The sequence below is a fragment of the Lutzomyia longipalpis genome, chromosome 1 (genome assembly GCF_024334085.1).
Source record: "Lutzomyia longipalpis isolate SR_M1_2022 chromosome 1, ASM2433408v1".
Taxonomy (NCBI): domain Eukaryota; kingdom Metazoa; phylum Arthropoda; class Insecta; order Diptera; family Psychodidae; genus Lutzomyia; species Lutzomyia longipalpis.
Genome location: NC_074707.1, coordinates 11,328,625 through 11,343,173, shown reverse-complemented (window position 1 = coordinate 11,343,173; position 14,549 = coordinate 11,328,625). Strand labels below are relative to the sequence as shown.

Here is a 14,549-nt window from a genome sequence, read left to right as displayed (position 1 = left end):
GAACATCCATCCACAGGCTCATACACACACCACCACACACTCACACACTATATTTAATTAAATTTTAAAACAATTTACCTATCTACAACAACTATCGGTCCATTTCGGTACTCTGAGCCTCTCTCGTGCACTTTCACTATAAAATCGAAAATCCCAGTGGGGGTCATTAGGTCCGGCCACGTGGGGCAGTGGAGCATTTTGGTGTTGAGCTCGTAATCGTCTTGTATAGACTGCATCACAAATTCACGATTAATATAATCGTTGCAATTGTGCTCGGACAAGAATTTAACACGATAACTATCAGTTTCAATTGAATCATCCTCATTGGGCCAAAATTGTGGAAAGTTCTGCAAAAGAGGGGAAAATGTTGATGTGCAACTACATTTTATCACAATTTCAATAAATATTGTCGATTTGGTCAATTTGGTCATTTTATGTTCAAATTTATTCTATTTAGCTTCATTCAATGCATATAATGTGGAACATAAATGAATGATAATCATGAATTTCAATGTATCTAATCTATATCTAAACTGGTTAAGCTCTATCAAAACAAGAGCTTTTGAATCTTTATTTTTTCAACAAGTGTGTTCTCTCGAGACCTCAAAAGTGGATTGTGGGATGCTATTTTAATTATACATAATTAGGAAACTCATTTAAAAAACATAGGAAAATACATTAGCATTATAGGGAATACCGTAGAGAAATTTTCTATCAGTTTTAATAACATGTCACATTTACTATTCGATGTTAGCGCATATTTTACAGATTGGACTATGCATAAATTTTTGCACGTTCCCGCACATCCATTAATTATAAAAATGACAGATTTTAATGTACTTTATGCATGTAGATTTAAAGATAAATGCAAATAAGGTGGCGTAACGAGAATAATATTAGTTTGAGATAAATATAAAATGAAATTATAACTCACCGTATCATCAATTGAGGATAGTAATACTATTGTTTGTGCGTTGTGATCCCAGATCATTTGCCAGAAGTCTCGAATGGTTGATGTCAGGGGATGCTGTGTTACGATGAAGTCACGTAATCGTCGGAATCCATGGAACCACGTAGCATTAATATAGTCACTCCCATCAACCCCTGGCTTGGGTGTCAGATGCACACGACTACCCTCCAGTGGCAGCAACCCACTTCTATTCTTTGTGGAATTTGCTGCCTTTATAGCGGATGCAATATTCACATCTTTTGGTTGAAAGGACGTTATTAGCTGCAAGTATCATCATTTAGGTGTTACTAAATTGAATATTTAGATTTTATCATGAGAAATATTCATGATTCTCAATTGTTCACACAGATTACACAATTTTGCAGCTTGCGGGGGTGGTATGATGATGAAGAAAATTCATTTGAAATTCACATTTCAAAAGGAAAATTCATTGTGCACAAAGATGGAAAACTATAATACGGATATCATTTTTCAAGTGTCTCATTAAAAAGAAAATTTCTCCCGAGGTATTAAATCACCCCTTTTGTTAGAACTTTATATCACTGCTAATTAAATATACTTTTCTTTCCTTTTTTTCATCTTCTTTTGAATTGAAAATATCATATTGTTATTCTTTTCCGCGGAATGGTCTTTAAAAAAAAATATAAATTTGCGGTAAAATTCTTCAACACAAAATTTTGGGGGAAAATATATATTTTTTGTTTTATTTCAAAATATATATAACATGGAAAATATATAGAATTTTCCAAACGCCATATCCTTCCCAACAATATCAAATTACAAAGAGCTACCGTGAAATAGGTCAGTAATTCAATATTCAGCACCAAAGAGACTCATATAGAAAATGTACAAACGTATATAAGAAGAGGAAGAGGAGAGAGACTATAATAAGCAGAACAGTAGTGAGAAATTCATAATGAAGAAATCATGTAGATTTGTGTTGGGAATGAGATGGTCGTAAAGGAAAATTGCTCCAAGAAATGTTGATCACACACGCACTTGTGATTTAAATGAGTGAGTAATTTGTAACACCATGGAATTCAATCATCAACACGTACAAAAAAAAGTATGAGTTTTACTATATTTATGGAAAAGTTAGAGCGTACCTATATGTATGGGGGCGACTCACCTTAAATTGTGCTACTTGGAAATTGTAATCATTGAGTTGTTCCATTAGTTGGTCCGGTCGAATGTTCGTCTCACCACTCCCAATAGCCTCAACGAGGGCATCATGAATGAAGATGTACTGCTCCTCTGTCTGCACCAGAAAATTCCTCTGGCCACGAATATGCCGCAAGAAGCTGAACACATTGAGGACGCCTTTGTGCTCAATTTGTCGTAGCATGGCATCGAGGACAATGTATGTACCAGTTCTCCCCACACCAGCACTGCAGTGCACAACAATGGGGCCAGCATCCTGTGGATTTGCAGCTGAGGATTTCTTCACAAAATTCAGCACTGGCAATGGGTGATCGGGTGTACCATGATCTGGCCAATTTGTGTAGTGATACTGATAGACAATTTTCTCAATGGATCCCTGCTTTTTTCTCTTCAACTGCTTGAAAGGACAGAGGCGCACACAAAGGAAAGAGAGAAAAAAATGGCAATAATGTTAGAAAAGTGCCAGAGAGCAATGAAAACCAATTACGACGGCCCAAGATGGGAAGAATCAACTCACTTTGAGATGTTTAATTTGAAACGTCCTAACTGTATATGTCGCCATAACGTCCTCCTGAAGAAGTTTCACTTGTATCACGCCATATGTCTCTGTTCCATCCTTTGGCCAATACATATCACATTTGCGTCTACCACGCTCCACTAAATTTGTTATCATAACTATAATAGCTACTCTTTGTTCCCATATCATTCGCCAAAAGCAATCGAATGTACCAGGCAATGGGCCCTGGGTGCCGATGAAGGCCCTTGATTTGTGGTAGCCGTCTATAAAGTTCGCATTGATATAATCGATTGACTTCTTTTGTCCTGGAGTTGGGTGCAAATGTACCCTACTGTGGTCATCTGAAATGCGACACACATCATAAGTCAGAAAGAAATACACACAATGAACCAACTTTTTTTTCCTTCCTCTCCATCAATTGTCTCCAAAACTTTATGGATTTGAGTGGGGGGAGACGTGTGGAGGCGAAAGAAAGAAAATTAGTTCCGTGCACAAGAGAAAAAGTTTGAGGAAAATAATAAAGAAAAATTTACAGAAATGTATTGGGAGGGGGAGGGCAAAAGTTCTTACCCAAAAATAACCAGAAAAGGCTTTTATTTCATAACTTTTTGTTGTGTGAAACTTTTTATTTATTTTTTTTAGCTGTGATTCTTTCTTAAAAGAAGCACATTTTAGCTGTGATTCTTTCTTAAAAGAAGCACAGCTTCTGTGTACACTCTAAAATGCAAAGTCGTCAGATCGGGCTCAAACTTGGGATGAGCACGAATTAGGGTCCCCACATTCCAAAAAACGTATGCGCCAAAAATTGGTCCGGCCGTCCGGCCGGCCGGCCGGAGTATAACGCTAAATTGCGAGAGAACGGTAATAGATAGAAACTTGCGGTCAACGGCAAAGTTCATATATCAGGTGGAAGACATCCGATTATGAAGTCAAATCCAACCCCCCACCCCCGCGTCCGCCATTTTGAATAACCTCAAAATTTTGTTTTCGCTATATCTCAGTCACTATTATGGCTAGAGATCTGAAATTTTGATATGTTGTAGGGGCCATCAAGACCTTTCCAACGATACCTCATTTTCGAAAATCGGCCAAGCCGTTTAGCCAATATGGCCGCCACAATTTTACATCGAAAATCGGCCATAACTCGAGAACGGCTTGACCGATTTTGATCAACTCGGGCTCAAATGAAAGATATTAATGAGCCCTACAACTGCTCGGAACATTGAAAGTTCAAAAAATGACCGCAAGTGGCGCTAAAATCGAAAACAAAATTTTCGATGAGTTTTCGATGAATATCTCGAGCACCGCTTTATAGAATTGCTTCAAATTTTGATATGTTATAGTTGACTATAGTATCTATCACCATGCCAAAAATGAAGAAAATCTATGTAGCCGTTCCGGAGATATCGCGTTTTAAAGTTTACATGTCATATCTTGAGTTGCATAAGACCAATGCCCCGCGAAGCGGGGCGTTTTATATATACCCATATAAATGTAAAGTAAAATATATATAAATGCATAGATATATACATTATATATACATATAAAAATGCAAAGATAAATATATATAAACTGCAAAGATAAAAATTAAATATAGCATGGATGGAACAGTATAAAGCGAAAGAACGGTAAGTAAAACTTACGGGCTGTGATTCTTTCTTTGTCAGTGAAATGTGAAATTGACGGAAAATTAAGGATGGGCAAATTTTGAGGAAGGCTTTCTCGCGTATCGAATCACAGCCAACGCGAAGAAATTATGTGAAAAGCCTTAATCGTGGGCGTTGGCTGTGATTCGGTACGCGAGAAAGCCTTCCTCAAAATTTGCCTATCCCCAATTTTCCGTCAATTTCACATTTCACTGACAAAGAAAGAATCACAGCCCGTAAGTTTTACTTACCGTTCTTTCGCTTTATACTGTTCCATCCATGCTATATTTAATTTTTATCTTTGCAGTTTATATATATTTATCTTTGCATTTTTATTTTAGCTAGAGTTGAGTGATAATAATAAAAAAAAATTAAATCAAATCGTCGCTGGAAGTTTAAGCAAATTGTAAGATTATTTTACAAATTCTGTATACTAAAAGATCATAAACTATCATCTTTATGACACACAATATGGATAAAATTCATAAAATAAAAAATTTAAGACAATAATCTGATTACTTTTGGGTACCCAACCCATCAACCCCTTACATAAGGGACGGATGATGTATTTGGGGTGAAAAAAGTACACAACTTACAGGCAATAATATTTAAGTAGCGATTTTTCCCTTTATTCTCCGGATGCTGTGAATGTTCAGACGGAAACTCGTCCATTATCGATTCATTCTGAATTGACTCGTACTCTTTGCTAAACCCTATATCACCGTCTGCGTGCAATTCTGCCACATGCTTGGCAAACTCATTCACTGGCACCACAGTCCTCACCTCACCACCCACCTCAACTGGCGCCTCCCAGTCGATTAAAAGCGCCGTCTGCCCCTGACATGGAGGATCATCCAGATAGTAGTATGCGGCATGGAAGCATTTTCTAAAAGGAATAATCCCGATTATTTAAAAAAAAAGTCCTTTTTTAATCCTTAAGGCCGCGTATACACAATTCAGATAAACAATCAACAACAACAACTACAAAAGCTCTCCAACAGCAATCTTTTTCAAATCGACTCCCCACGCATTCATTTTCCATCCTCCATCGCTCCTCAAAAAAAAATCCCTCCGCAGAATCGCGTCTTTGCACTTACGTAAACCAATTTGTTCTCTTTATGCTCTTTCGCTTCGACATTATTTACGCATTTTATCCCACAGTGTGGCACAAAAAAAAAACTTCATTGGACAAATACTTTGTATATTGCGTAAAATGTAGCCTTTTCCCCCTCAATATATAAATTTCGGTGCAAAAAGGAAAGTTTTCGCACCCGCCGCGATGTCAAAAAAGTTTCTCTCTACCCATCATGGCCCAAAACACAATGGGAAAATTTTCCCACTCAAAAAAAAATGTTTGTGACAACAAAATTTTAATTTAAGCACACACCATTGGACGCCACGCAGCAGACTAATTAAACATGACAACCATCGTTAAAAACATTGTCTCTAATGCTATTTATCGCGAAGGAGGACAAAAAAAAGTTTAAGTGAACCCCATGAAGGGGGAAATTACATTTAATTGAATCTTATCTCAACTGATAAATTTTTAATAAAGATACCACAGCAGACAGATTAATTTTCCCCTCCTTTTACAATTCAAATATGTGTAATGATAAATTGAAAGATTGCAGTTGGGGAGAAATGAGACACTGTGGGAAGTATGTATGTGCTTTCTATTCATTTCTTTGCTATCACACAAAAGAGAGAATTGGTTGTGGATTTTCCACCAGTATACTCCGTCTTTTCAGCTGCACAGTAGCAATTTCACAAGAAATATAACAAAAACCCATTCTCTCCCATAACAATAAAATCAAATATTTGTTTATAATTAAAATAAAGAAATTCATTTCAAAAGATCAGCAGTATTGTAGAAATATTGACGTTCACGATAAAAACCTTATTATATAGCAGTGTTGTCTTTTTCTCTGGAAAAATTCAACCTTAAAGATATCTTTAGAATTAAATTTGAATCTTTTGACTTGACGTTGAATATATTTTTTCAAACATTAAAATTTTCAAGAAAGGATTTTCCAAAGTTGAAATAAATCAAAAGAATGCTCTATCAAAGGAAAATCATAGAGATTTTTCATAGTAACTGTAGTTCGAAAGTTTCCTCACAGTATCTCACATATTCAATGAAATTGTACAATATCCGTCTACATTTCCTATTTTCTTTTCTCTCTGTCTCTTTGAGGTGTGTTTTATATATATACGGATGACAAGGGGGGTATGTCATTAAGATAGCCTTTATTGTATGGCAAAAGGAATGTGCGAGACTTAGAAGATAATAACTTTACCTCCACAGCACGAGTGCCACGACAGTCAAAAAGAATATGAAGCAGCAGAAAACTATTGCAATTGTGATAACAAAATTGTAATTATTTGTTACTTGTCTCGGGAGTGGTTGCATTTTTTCACAGCCCGGTTGTAGATGAATCTGTTGTTGAAAGAAAGTAAATTCAGGAAAAAAATCAATTTCTGCAGCAATAATATTTATTCTACTGAATCCTTCTCAAATAAAGAAAAAAAAGTACTAACCCGTTTGGGATCAGAATATCCTCCTTTGATGGTATTGCGAGGATTGATTGCACTCACAGAGGCAGCTCGTACTTTAATCTCATAAATTTTATTTGTGGGTAAATTTGGCAGCTTCATCTGTAAATTTGAGGAGGGATGTATGGTATTGATATACTTAATTAAATTAAAGGAGAAACTTTGGGGCTATCTTCATTTGCTCAAAGTATATATGTTAGTTCTCGAGACTTTTTCTTTTTATTAAAAGGCAGGAGAGCATGGAGAGGAAAAAAAAAGACACACATACCGATGATTCAGTTACGTGTGCTGTTGAATTGATGGTAAACTCCTCAAAATCAGCCTCATCCAGTGCCCTATAGCTAATGATGTACCAATCAATTGAATGATGGTATTCCAGTGGTCGTTTCCAATGAAGAAATATCACGTTTTGGGCTAGACACGTGAGATTCACGACTTCCGGTGGACTGGGTCCACTAATATCCGTTCTCTGCGTCACAATATCCGATCTATTTCCTATATGCTTCCACGTTAGAGCCTGTACGTATATTTTATACTCGGTGAACGGCTCTGGAAATTGATTTGATTAACATTTAAGACTTTCATCCTCAACACAAACACCTCCAAAAGCCATTTAGCAAACAATCCACCAAAGCTTCACCCCCAAACTTTATACCATGTCCACACACATATATATTTTATTCACATGGGATGGGTGGTAAAAATTTAGAGGATTGTGACCACACACAATGCCCGTGAACTTACTCAAATTGGGAAGAACATATTGAATGTAGGAACTGGTTGAGGAGTCCACCCTGAGGATGGGACCCGAGAATGTTTGATTGGAGTGTTCATAGTACACTTGGTAGCCGGTAATGGCACCATTTGTGTGTTCCGGGATACGCCAGGACAATTTTATCGTCGTCGAAGTGACCTCCAGCACCGTCAAATTGAGTGGTTTGCTTGGAACTGAACAATTAACAGAAAATACCCCTCATTAATTTCTCCATCCATCCAAAGGCATCCCCCGTAAATGGGGATGTCTTCAACTCTTCACTGTGGCGATAAAGAGTGAACTATACATGTACATACTACATTTTATGTATAACAAGAATCCCTCGTACATTATTAGATAAACAGCATAGTGAAATCCCTTGGGGCAATTCTTGGCGAAAAATTGCAAGCACAAGCATGTGAATCAAAATTCTATATCGTCTTGCTTTTCTCCACTCCAAAAATATTTTACCACACAAGAAAAAGATATATAAAATGTTTAATATGCGGTATATGTATGCTTTTCGCGTTCATCACCATGTACTACACACTATTTGTGTACCACATGAGAGATAAGACTGTTCTATGTACACAGTTTTTTTTTTTAATTTAATCGAGAGAAAATATGTAAAAAAGACAGAAACTTTTCCTCAAATACTTCTACCGTGTTGGTAAGGTATAAAGATATGCAATTTTTTTTTTAAAAATTTTTTTGTGTGAAATATTTACCAAAATCATCATCTTCAGTTGTATACGTTGGAATTGTTGTTGTTTCCACTTCCTGATCATTGAGAGTGGTGTCCGTAGTCGGAATTGATGTGGAAATTACATTATTAGCAACTATCAACACAATAAAACTGCGTGCAATGGAAATTACACCGATAGCTCTCATTTTACGATGTGCTTCTCACAGAACACTCCACACTGATCTCTTTTCTTGCTCCTCTCAACAAATTCCACTGCACTCTCGTGTAAGATTTGTGGATGATACGCGCGGTGAATGGATTGACGATGGTGCTATGAAAATTCCTATCATGGAGAAAGGCTTTTTATGATTTTTTTCCCAAAAAAAAAAAACAAACCATATTAATCAGCTGCTTTGCATGATAGTCAGCATATTAATTTCTTGCTATATGTATGTCGTGCACTTTGAAAATTCTATATATTATTGATTATATTTTAGAAATCTATAAACATAATGAATTATGCATGATTATTAAGTGACTTATTGGGATATTGTTATGTAGATATTTACTCCACAATATATTGCATTATTATTTATGTACCATCCATGTGTACAATATATAGTTTGGGAAGGAGATGAGTTTGTTGACTGTTAATAATTTGAGATTTTGCAATTTCCTTATGATGGCTATATATATAGCTTAATCTTCTTCCTAAATCATCTTCGTCTCCACATGATGACTTGTGCAACATTGCTCCTGTTTTAGTTGCTATTATTTGTGTGAAGCTACCCCAAAGATTGAAGTATGCTTCATACCTATATTATCTACTTTATAATAGATACTATATGCATGTCCTGCTAAACTTTCTTCCTATTTCGCATGAACTTTGTGAAAGAAGGCGTATATTTCTCATAGTTTCTTGAATAAACTTTTAGTATTATTTCCCAGCTCTTGGTCTTCTTATTAATAAAACATTATTCATTCATTCATTCAAAATTATATTCGTCCGTTCACCACTCTATGTGTAGTTTTAATTTTTTTTTGCCTCCAGTGTGTATTTTCAGGAAAGTTTTAATGATAAAAGAATAGTAAGAATGAGAAAAATGAGAATATTCCATTCGACACACTGCTGATTGGTAATTGATGCTAATTTTAGGTGTAAAAATTTGTTTTAAAGATTTAATTTGAGGACAAACATGTGGTCTGTTTTATGAAATTCTATGGAATTTAAAAAAAAGATAGAATGAAAATAAAAGTTCAAAATTTTACAAGATAAATAAACCATTTTTAACTTGAATATGTTCAGTGTACTAATATTAGTATGCTCGAAAATTTTATCTTGTTGACTTTGAATATATAAAAATAACACTAAAGGCTTTTATTTTCACAAAAATTTTATGGATTCAGCTAAAAAAAATTTAAGCTCCCTAGTGAAATTTTAAAATCAAAACTTTTTGTTAAAAACTAACTTTTCATGGAAAATTCTTAATTAATAATCTTAATTTCTCTGGAAACCAAAAAAATGTTTTTGTCTCACCGAAGTTTTTTTTTTTAATTAAAATTGACCGCATCAGTGTGAATGAAGGTAAATGTAATCAAACTACTACATCATGTGGTCCTAAGAAAGCTCATTTTTAATTTATAACAAAATGCTGTAAATTGCCCATGTCACCCTTTCTCAATTATTTAAATTCAGTAATACCTACATTCGCTTTTCAAATCATGTTTGTAATTTCTAATCAGATTTAAGGTATAGGCCGTATAGGCAAAGTTTTGAATATTTTTACATTTTAGCTATTGATACAAGAATATGGAATGCGGAATAGTGGAAATAGTGTGTGTGTGACCCAAAGAAACTTTTACTAATTCAAAGGAAAAGGATCCCCTTTCTATATACTTTCCCCAAAACTTGCCGAAGCTTTCTATGCTTTTGACTCCGCACCAAAAAAAAATCCGCAAAACTTTTTAATAAAACTCATGGGAATTTTTATTTAACCCAACCGCAATTTGCCAGAGCAACATTATTGATTTTGCTTTTGGGAGCATTTTCTCATACTATGTATATTCCCCACATCTCCAATGTTATTCTGTATAATTCAATTTTATTTGCAAATAAGCCTATGTTGTCCGCTCATCCCCCAGATATATGTATCTCTCCGTTTTGCTTGCATTTCATTCAATTCAATGGGTGCTTGCTGAATAATTGGATACATCCCGAAATGAACGGATTGTTTCAATTCGTGAGGGTTTTTTCAATAAATTTTTTTTCCTCCCAGCACCGCACAAATTAATGGGAAAGCATCCATCTCTCTCGCATCCACGCATTGCGCCGACCGCATGAATGGCACACACCATCCACCAAATTGGACCACAAGAAAATTCAAATTGTCAATCGAATTTATTTTAATTGCTTTGATAAAAAAAGAATCGTTTGACTGATAAATAATTATTATGTATGTTTTTTTTTAATTTAAAATCAAACTGATGAGTTCAATGGAGATTACAGTGAATGCATTACACATCGACGTAACTGCGTCCACAGAGCGCGGGTCTGCTAATTAGTTCAGTATGTAATTCGTCCATTTACCAATTTGATGTTATTGTTACACACTGGATACCGTGCAAGGGGAATGGCGAGATGGGATAAGCTCTGAGTGCGAGGGAAACTGAGATACTAAATGGCAACATGATGGCTCACCGGAGTGCGCGAGAATGAGAGAGGAGTCACAACGCAAACGCAATGGCGACATGAAGAAAAGCGGAGAGATCGGCACTTTTCCGGGATTAGCACTCCCAAAAAATGTTAATATTTGCAAAAAATCCCCACAAAAGGTATCTCTGGGTCACTACAGGTGCACACATGAGGTGGTCATAGCAATAATTCACAGCTGATTATCATCAAAACGCGAAAAAAGGGAAATCAATACGATAGGAACACAAAGCAAAAATCCGCACCCAGCAAATGCTTGAGATTTTCACTGCAAACCAGAGCAATATCGGGTCCTTTGCGTGAGTAAAATCACCTATAAGCTATATGTGTATCATATTCGCGCGTCAAAGGTGCACTTTTCTTGCGTGAATCACTAAAAATCACCCAAAACAAGGCAGCGAAAAGAAGGATTTTTCCTCCATTTATTGACTATCACAATGAAGATGGTTTGCTTGGGTGGTAATATCGACCGACTTTCACCACGGTAAGCTGTACACTTCAGACTCTATGCTTTTTTGAATTTGAATTCTCAACTGCCCAATTGTGTTGTGCCATCATATACATATATTGTAGTTATATTACTACCTATGCTTCACTAAATCATATTTATTTGAGCAGGGACTTTATATCTTTTCCATACATATTACACGTTTTCGCTTGTTAAAACACGAAAGAAAACAAAGATTTTTACTTTTTAAAGCCGCCATCTTTGTTTTGTTGGTGCAAAGGACGCGGGATTTGAAATATGACGCCATATCAATTTTTAAGATGAAAGACGCGAAGTGAATGATGTTAATTGATAAATTTGACTGATTTTTTGTTGATTTGATAGACTTAAATCTTAATCTAGATTTTAATTAGATGATTTAGATATATAGAAAGTTGTGGGAAAAGTTTCAGTTCTTGTGAAATATATATTTTGAATTTCTTAAAATAACTCTTATAAATAACTTTTAATATAATTATATATTAATTATATTAAGATACCTACAAACTTTCAAAGAGAAGCTCACTTAAACACTTTATTTACTGTAATTTAGCCATTTATGAAGTGAGATTCCATTTATAAGAAAACTTTATTTATGGAGCAGAGTTCTGAAAGTGGAGAAAATGAATGCCAATACTTCTCTTGATGATATAGCACCAATAAAAAGTACCTTGGGGAACTAAAAACTGTATGAAATATATCCTATTTGGTGCTTATCTCTCACTGCTTGAACACGCCAAAGTTTTTGTTTATTTGATTTCCAAAGAAATCTTTTAAAAAATACTTTTATACAAAAATGAAATTACAACATAAAGAAAATTAATTAAATTAATTATTGCAAATGATTTTCCACACAGACAGCCGAAAGTTTTGTGTAAACATTCTTGATTAATTTCATATTATGTATGGAAATATGTAATTCAATGGATGATATGCGTCTAAACATTGATTTTCCTCAAAAGTAAATCGTGAAATATTTTATTATAAGGGAAACTAGGGCAAAAGAGGCTTCATTGGGTAAAAGGAAAATTATATTATGCCTCTAGAAGCATTTTAAAATTTTTTTTGCAGAATTTTGCAACAAAGACTGACATTTCTAGAAAAAAAACTTTCACAATTTTATCCTAGAGATCAGTTCATAATGTCAACGAAGGAGAATTCTCTTAAAATTTATAACACAACAACTCTAAAACTGCCTACAATTCTACCTAGAAAAGACATTCCTGGTAAAAATTACTGAATTTGGGATATTTGCAGAGGCAATTCAAAATTCTTATATTCAAACTCTCTTAAGATATTCACAAAAGACAAAATTTTCCTAATCTCCCCTAAGCTGAGTAGAATATTCTGTGAATTTTACTTTTGCGCTATCATAATATTATATGTTTATTGATGATGGAAAGTTGTGAAAAATTTCAAACTTTCTCCAAAGTTGAATATGTATTAATTCGTATGGTTTCCTTTTTGGTGGGTTGGTTATATTCTTGTGTTATGGTTGGCTTAGTTTGCAAACTGTATGTTGAACTTTGGTGTTAAGATAAATATTTCTTCAATTTACTAATTACTGCGGGATTCTCGAGGTAAATTGGAATTGAAAGGTGGCAAAGTTATGTGATAAATGCTTCAACTTTACTTTGGATTCCGTGGAGCTTTTGTCAGTGCTTTAATAAAGCTTCGATTTATTAAAGCTCGAAACCACAAACTTGTAGTTAGGTTTAAGTTTAATATCCCCAATTTCTCAATTCCATTCGCTATAACAACCACTTCAACACTTGCACAATATTTAAATTTTGCATTTAAGCTCGTATACAGATGTACTACCTACATACCTATATACATATAGATATTAAGGAAGCACAATGAGTACAATTCTGAAACTCATTTAGCGCTATATACAAAATGTTTCCACGTCTCTATATGTATATTTAATTGAAAAGATTTATTTATGTACAAGCTAAAGGGGTTTTAGAAGAAGAAAAGATAACGTAAGTACCTCAAATACGAACGTAATCTCTAAAATGTTATACACTGTGAAATCAAATTAAATTAAAACCCATCGAAAAGAAAGTATACCAATTAATTGCTTTGGATAAATTTCATTTTATAGAACAACATTCAAATTAATTCACATTGATTTGTGGTTTACCGCACGTTGCGTATTTTTTTTTGTAAGGAAATTTCACTTTACTGTATAAACATAAATGTACTTGAAACTCTTTTCTTGCGCTTTCGCGCAAAATTACAATTTGCCATATTCTTAATGTTTTGTGTAAGTAAAAAGAGAGATAATAGAGAATATGACGTTGAATGGATTAAAAGAATAAACGAATATGTACTCACCTCCTTCGTCCGTCATGACGAGGACGGTGGTTGCAGGGCCGGGACCTTCGGGGTTGAAAACTTGTATGGAGACTAGATATTGCGTGTACGTATCCAAATCATGAATTTCATGGCTCTGAATGAAGAAAAAATGTGCACAAAAAAAGATGAAAAAAAGTAGATTAGATGCTGAGGTATTACCTCATTTTGAGGGTTTCATTATATTTTGATTTAGGGAGCTTTTTCATACTTTTGTGGGGTAATGACATAGCATAAATAAATTGATTTATACCTCTACACTGCTGTCCCGGATGTATATTTCCTTGATATCGTCGGTATTTTTATCGCGAGGGCGATATGTAATTCTATATCCTAAAAATTCCCCCAAAATTGTGTCGGCCGCTGGAGGCTTCCAGGAAATGTATATTGAGGTGGCTGATGTATTGTGGGCTATTGTTGCAACAGGTTTACCCGTCGGAACTGGTGTATGGCAGAAAATTAGCATAAATAGTGAATTTATCATTTAATTTTCAAAACTTTGATGCAAAATGTTTTCTATTGTGGTGAATTTTATTTGCAACATGGAAAAATTTATTCTCAATTTTAGTGTGCAGCACATTTAAATTACGGGAAATTTGTGCTAAATCACTGTCTCGTGCTTTTGTATTTTATCTGCTTTTATTTGTCTATATACATATATTAAAAAAGGTGTATCAACAACAAAAAACCACTCACAGGCAGTGATTT

At 34.6% G+C, this 14,549-nt stretch overlaps 3 protein-coding genes across 4 annotated transcripts in view; all 3 read right to left on the bottom strand.

The window, feature by feature from the left end:
* The window catches only part of LOC129790048 (solute carrier family 35 member B1 homolog), a 766,332-nt gene that overhangs the window by 266,093 nt on the left and 485,690 nt on the right, over window positions 1-14,549 (bottom strand). The window lies entirely within an intron of this gene.
* Window positions 1-14,549, bottom strand: part of LOC129790119 (T-cell leukemia homeobox protein 3) — a 442,143-nt gene that overhangs the window by 266,093 nt on the left and 161,501 nt on the right. The gene's annotated exons all lie outside the window — the stretch shown is intronic.
* The window catches only part of LOC129790579 (uncharacterized), a 102,453-nt gene that overhangs the window by 5,579 nt on the left and 82,325 nt on the right, over window positions 1-14,549 (bottom strand). The window contains exons 13-23 of the mRNA XM_055828146.1: window positions 14,095-14,282; window positions 13,824-13,938; window positions 7,592-7,795; window positions 7,116-7,396; window positions 6,833-6,949; window positions 6,592-6,731; window positions 4,891-5,180; window positions 2,649-2,989; window positions 2,100-2,525; window positions 935-1,231; window positions 79-347 (exon numbers count right to left, since the gene is read on the bottom strand). Of these exons, the coding sequence (XP_055684121.1) occupies window positions 79-347; window positions 935-1,231; window positions 2,100-2,525; window positions 2,649-2,989; window positions 4,891-5,180; window positions 6,592-6,731; window positions 6,833-6,949; window positions 7,116-7,396; window positions 7,592-7,795; window positions 13,824-13,938; window positions 14,095-14,282 (2,668 nt within the window). The remainder of the gene's footprint in view (window positions 1-78; window positions 348-934; window positions 1,232-2,099; window positions 2,526-2,648; window positions 2,990-4,890; window positions 5,181-6,591; window positions 6,732-6,832; window positions 6,950-7,115; window positions 7,397-7,591; window positions 7,796-13,823; window positions 13,939-14,094; window positions 14,283-14,549) is intronic.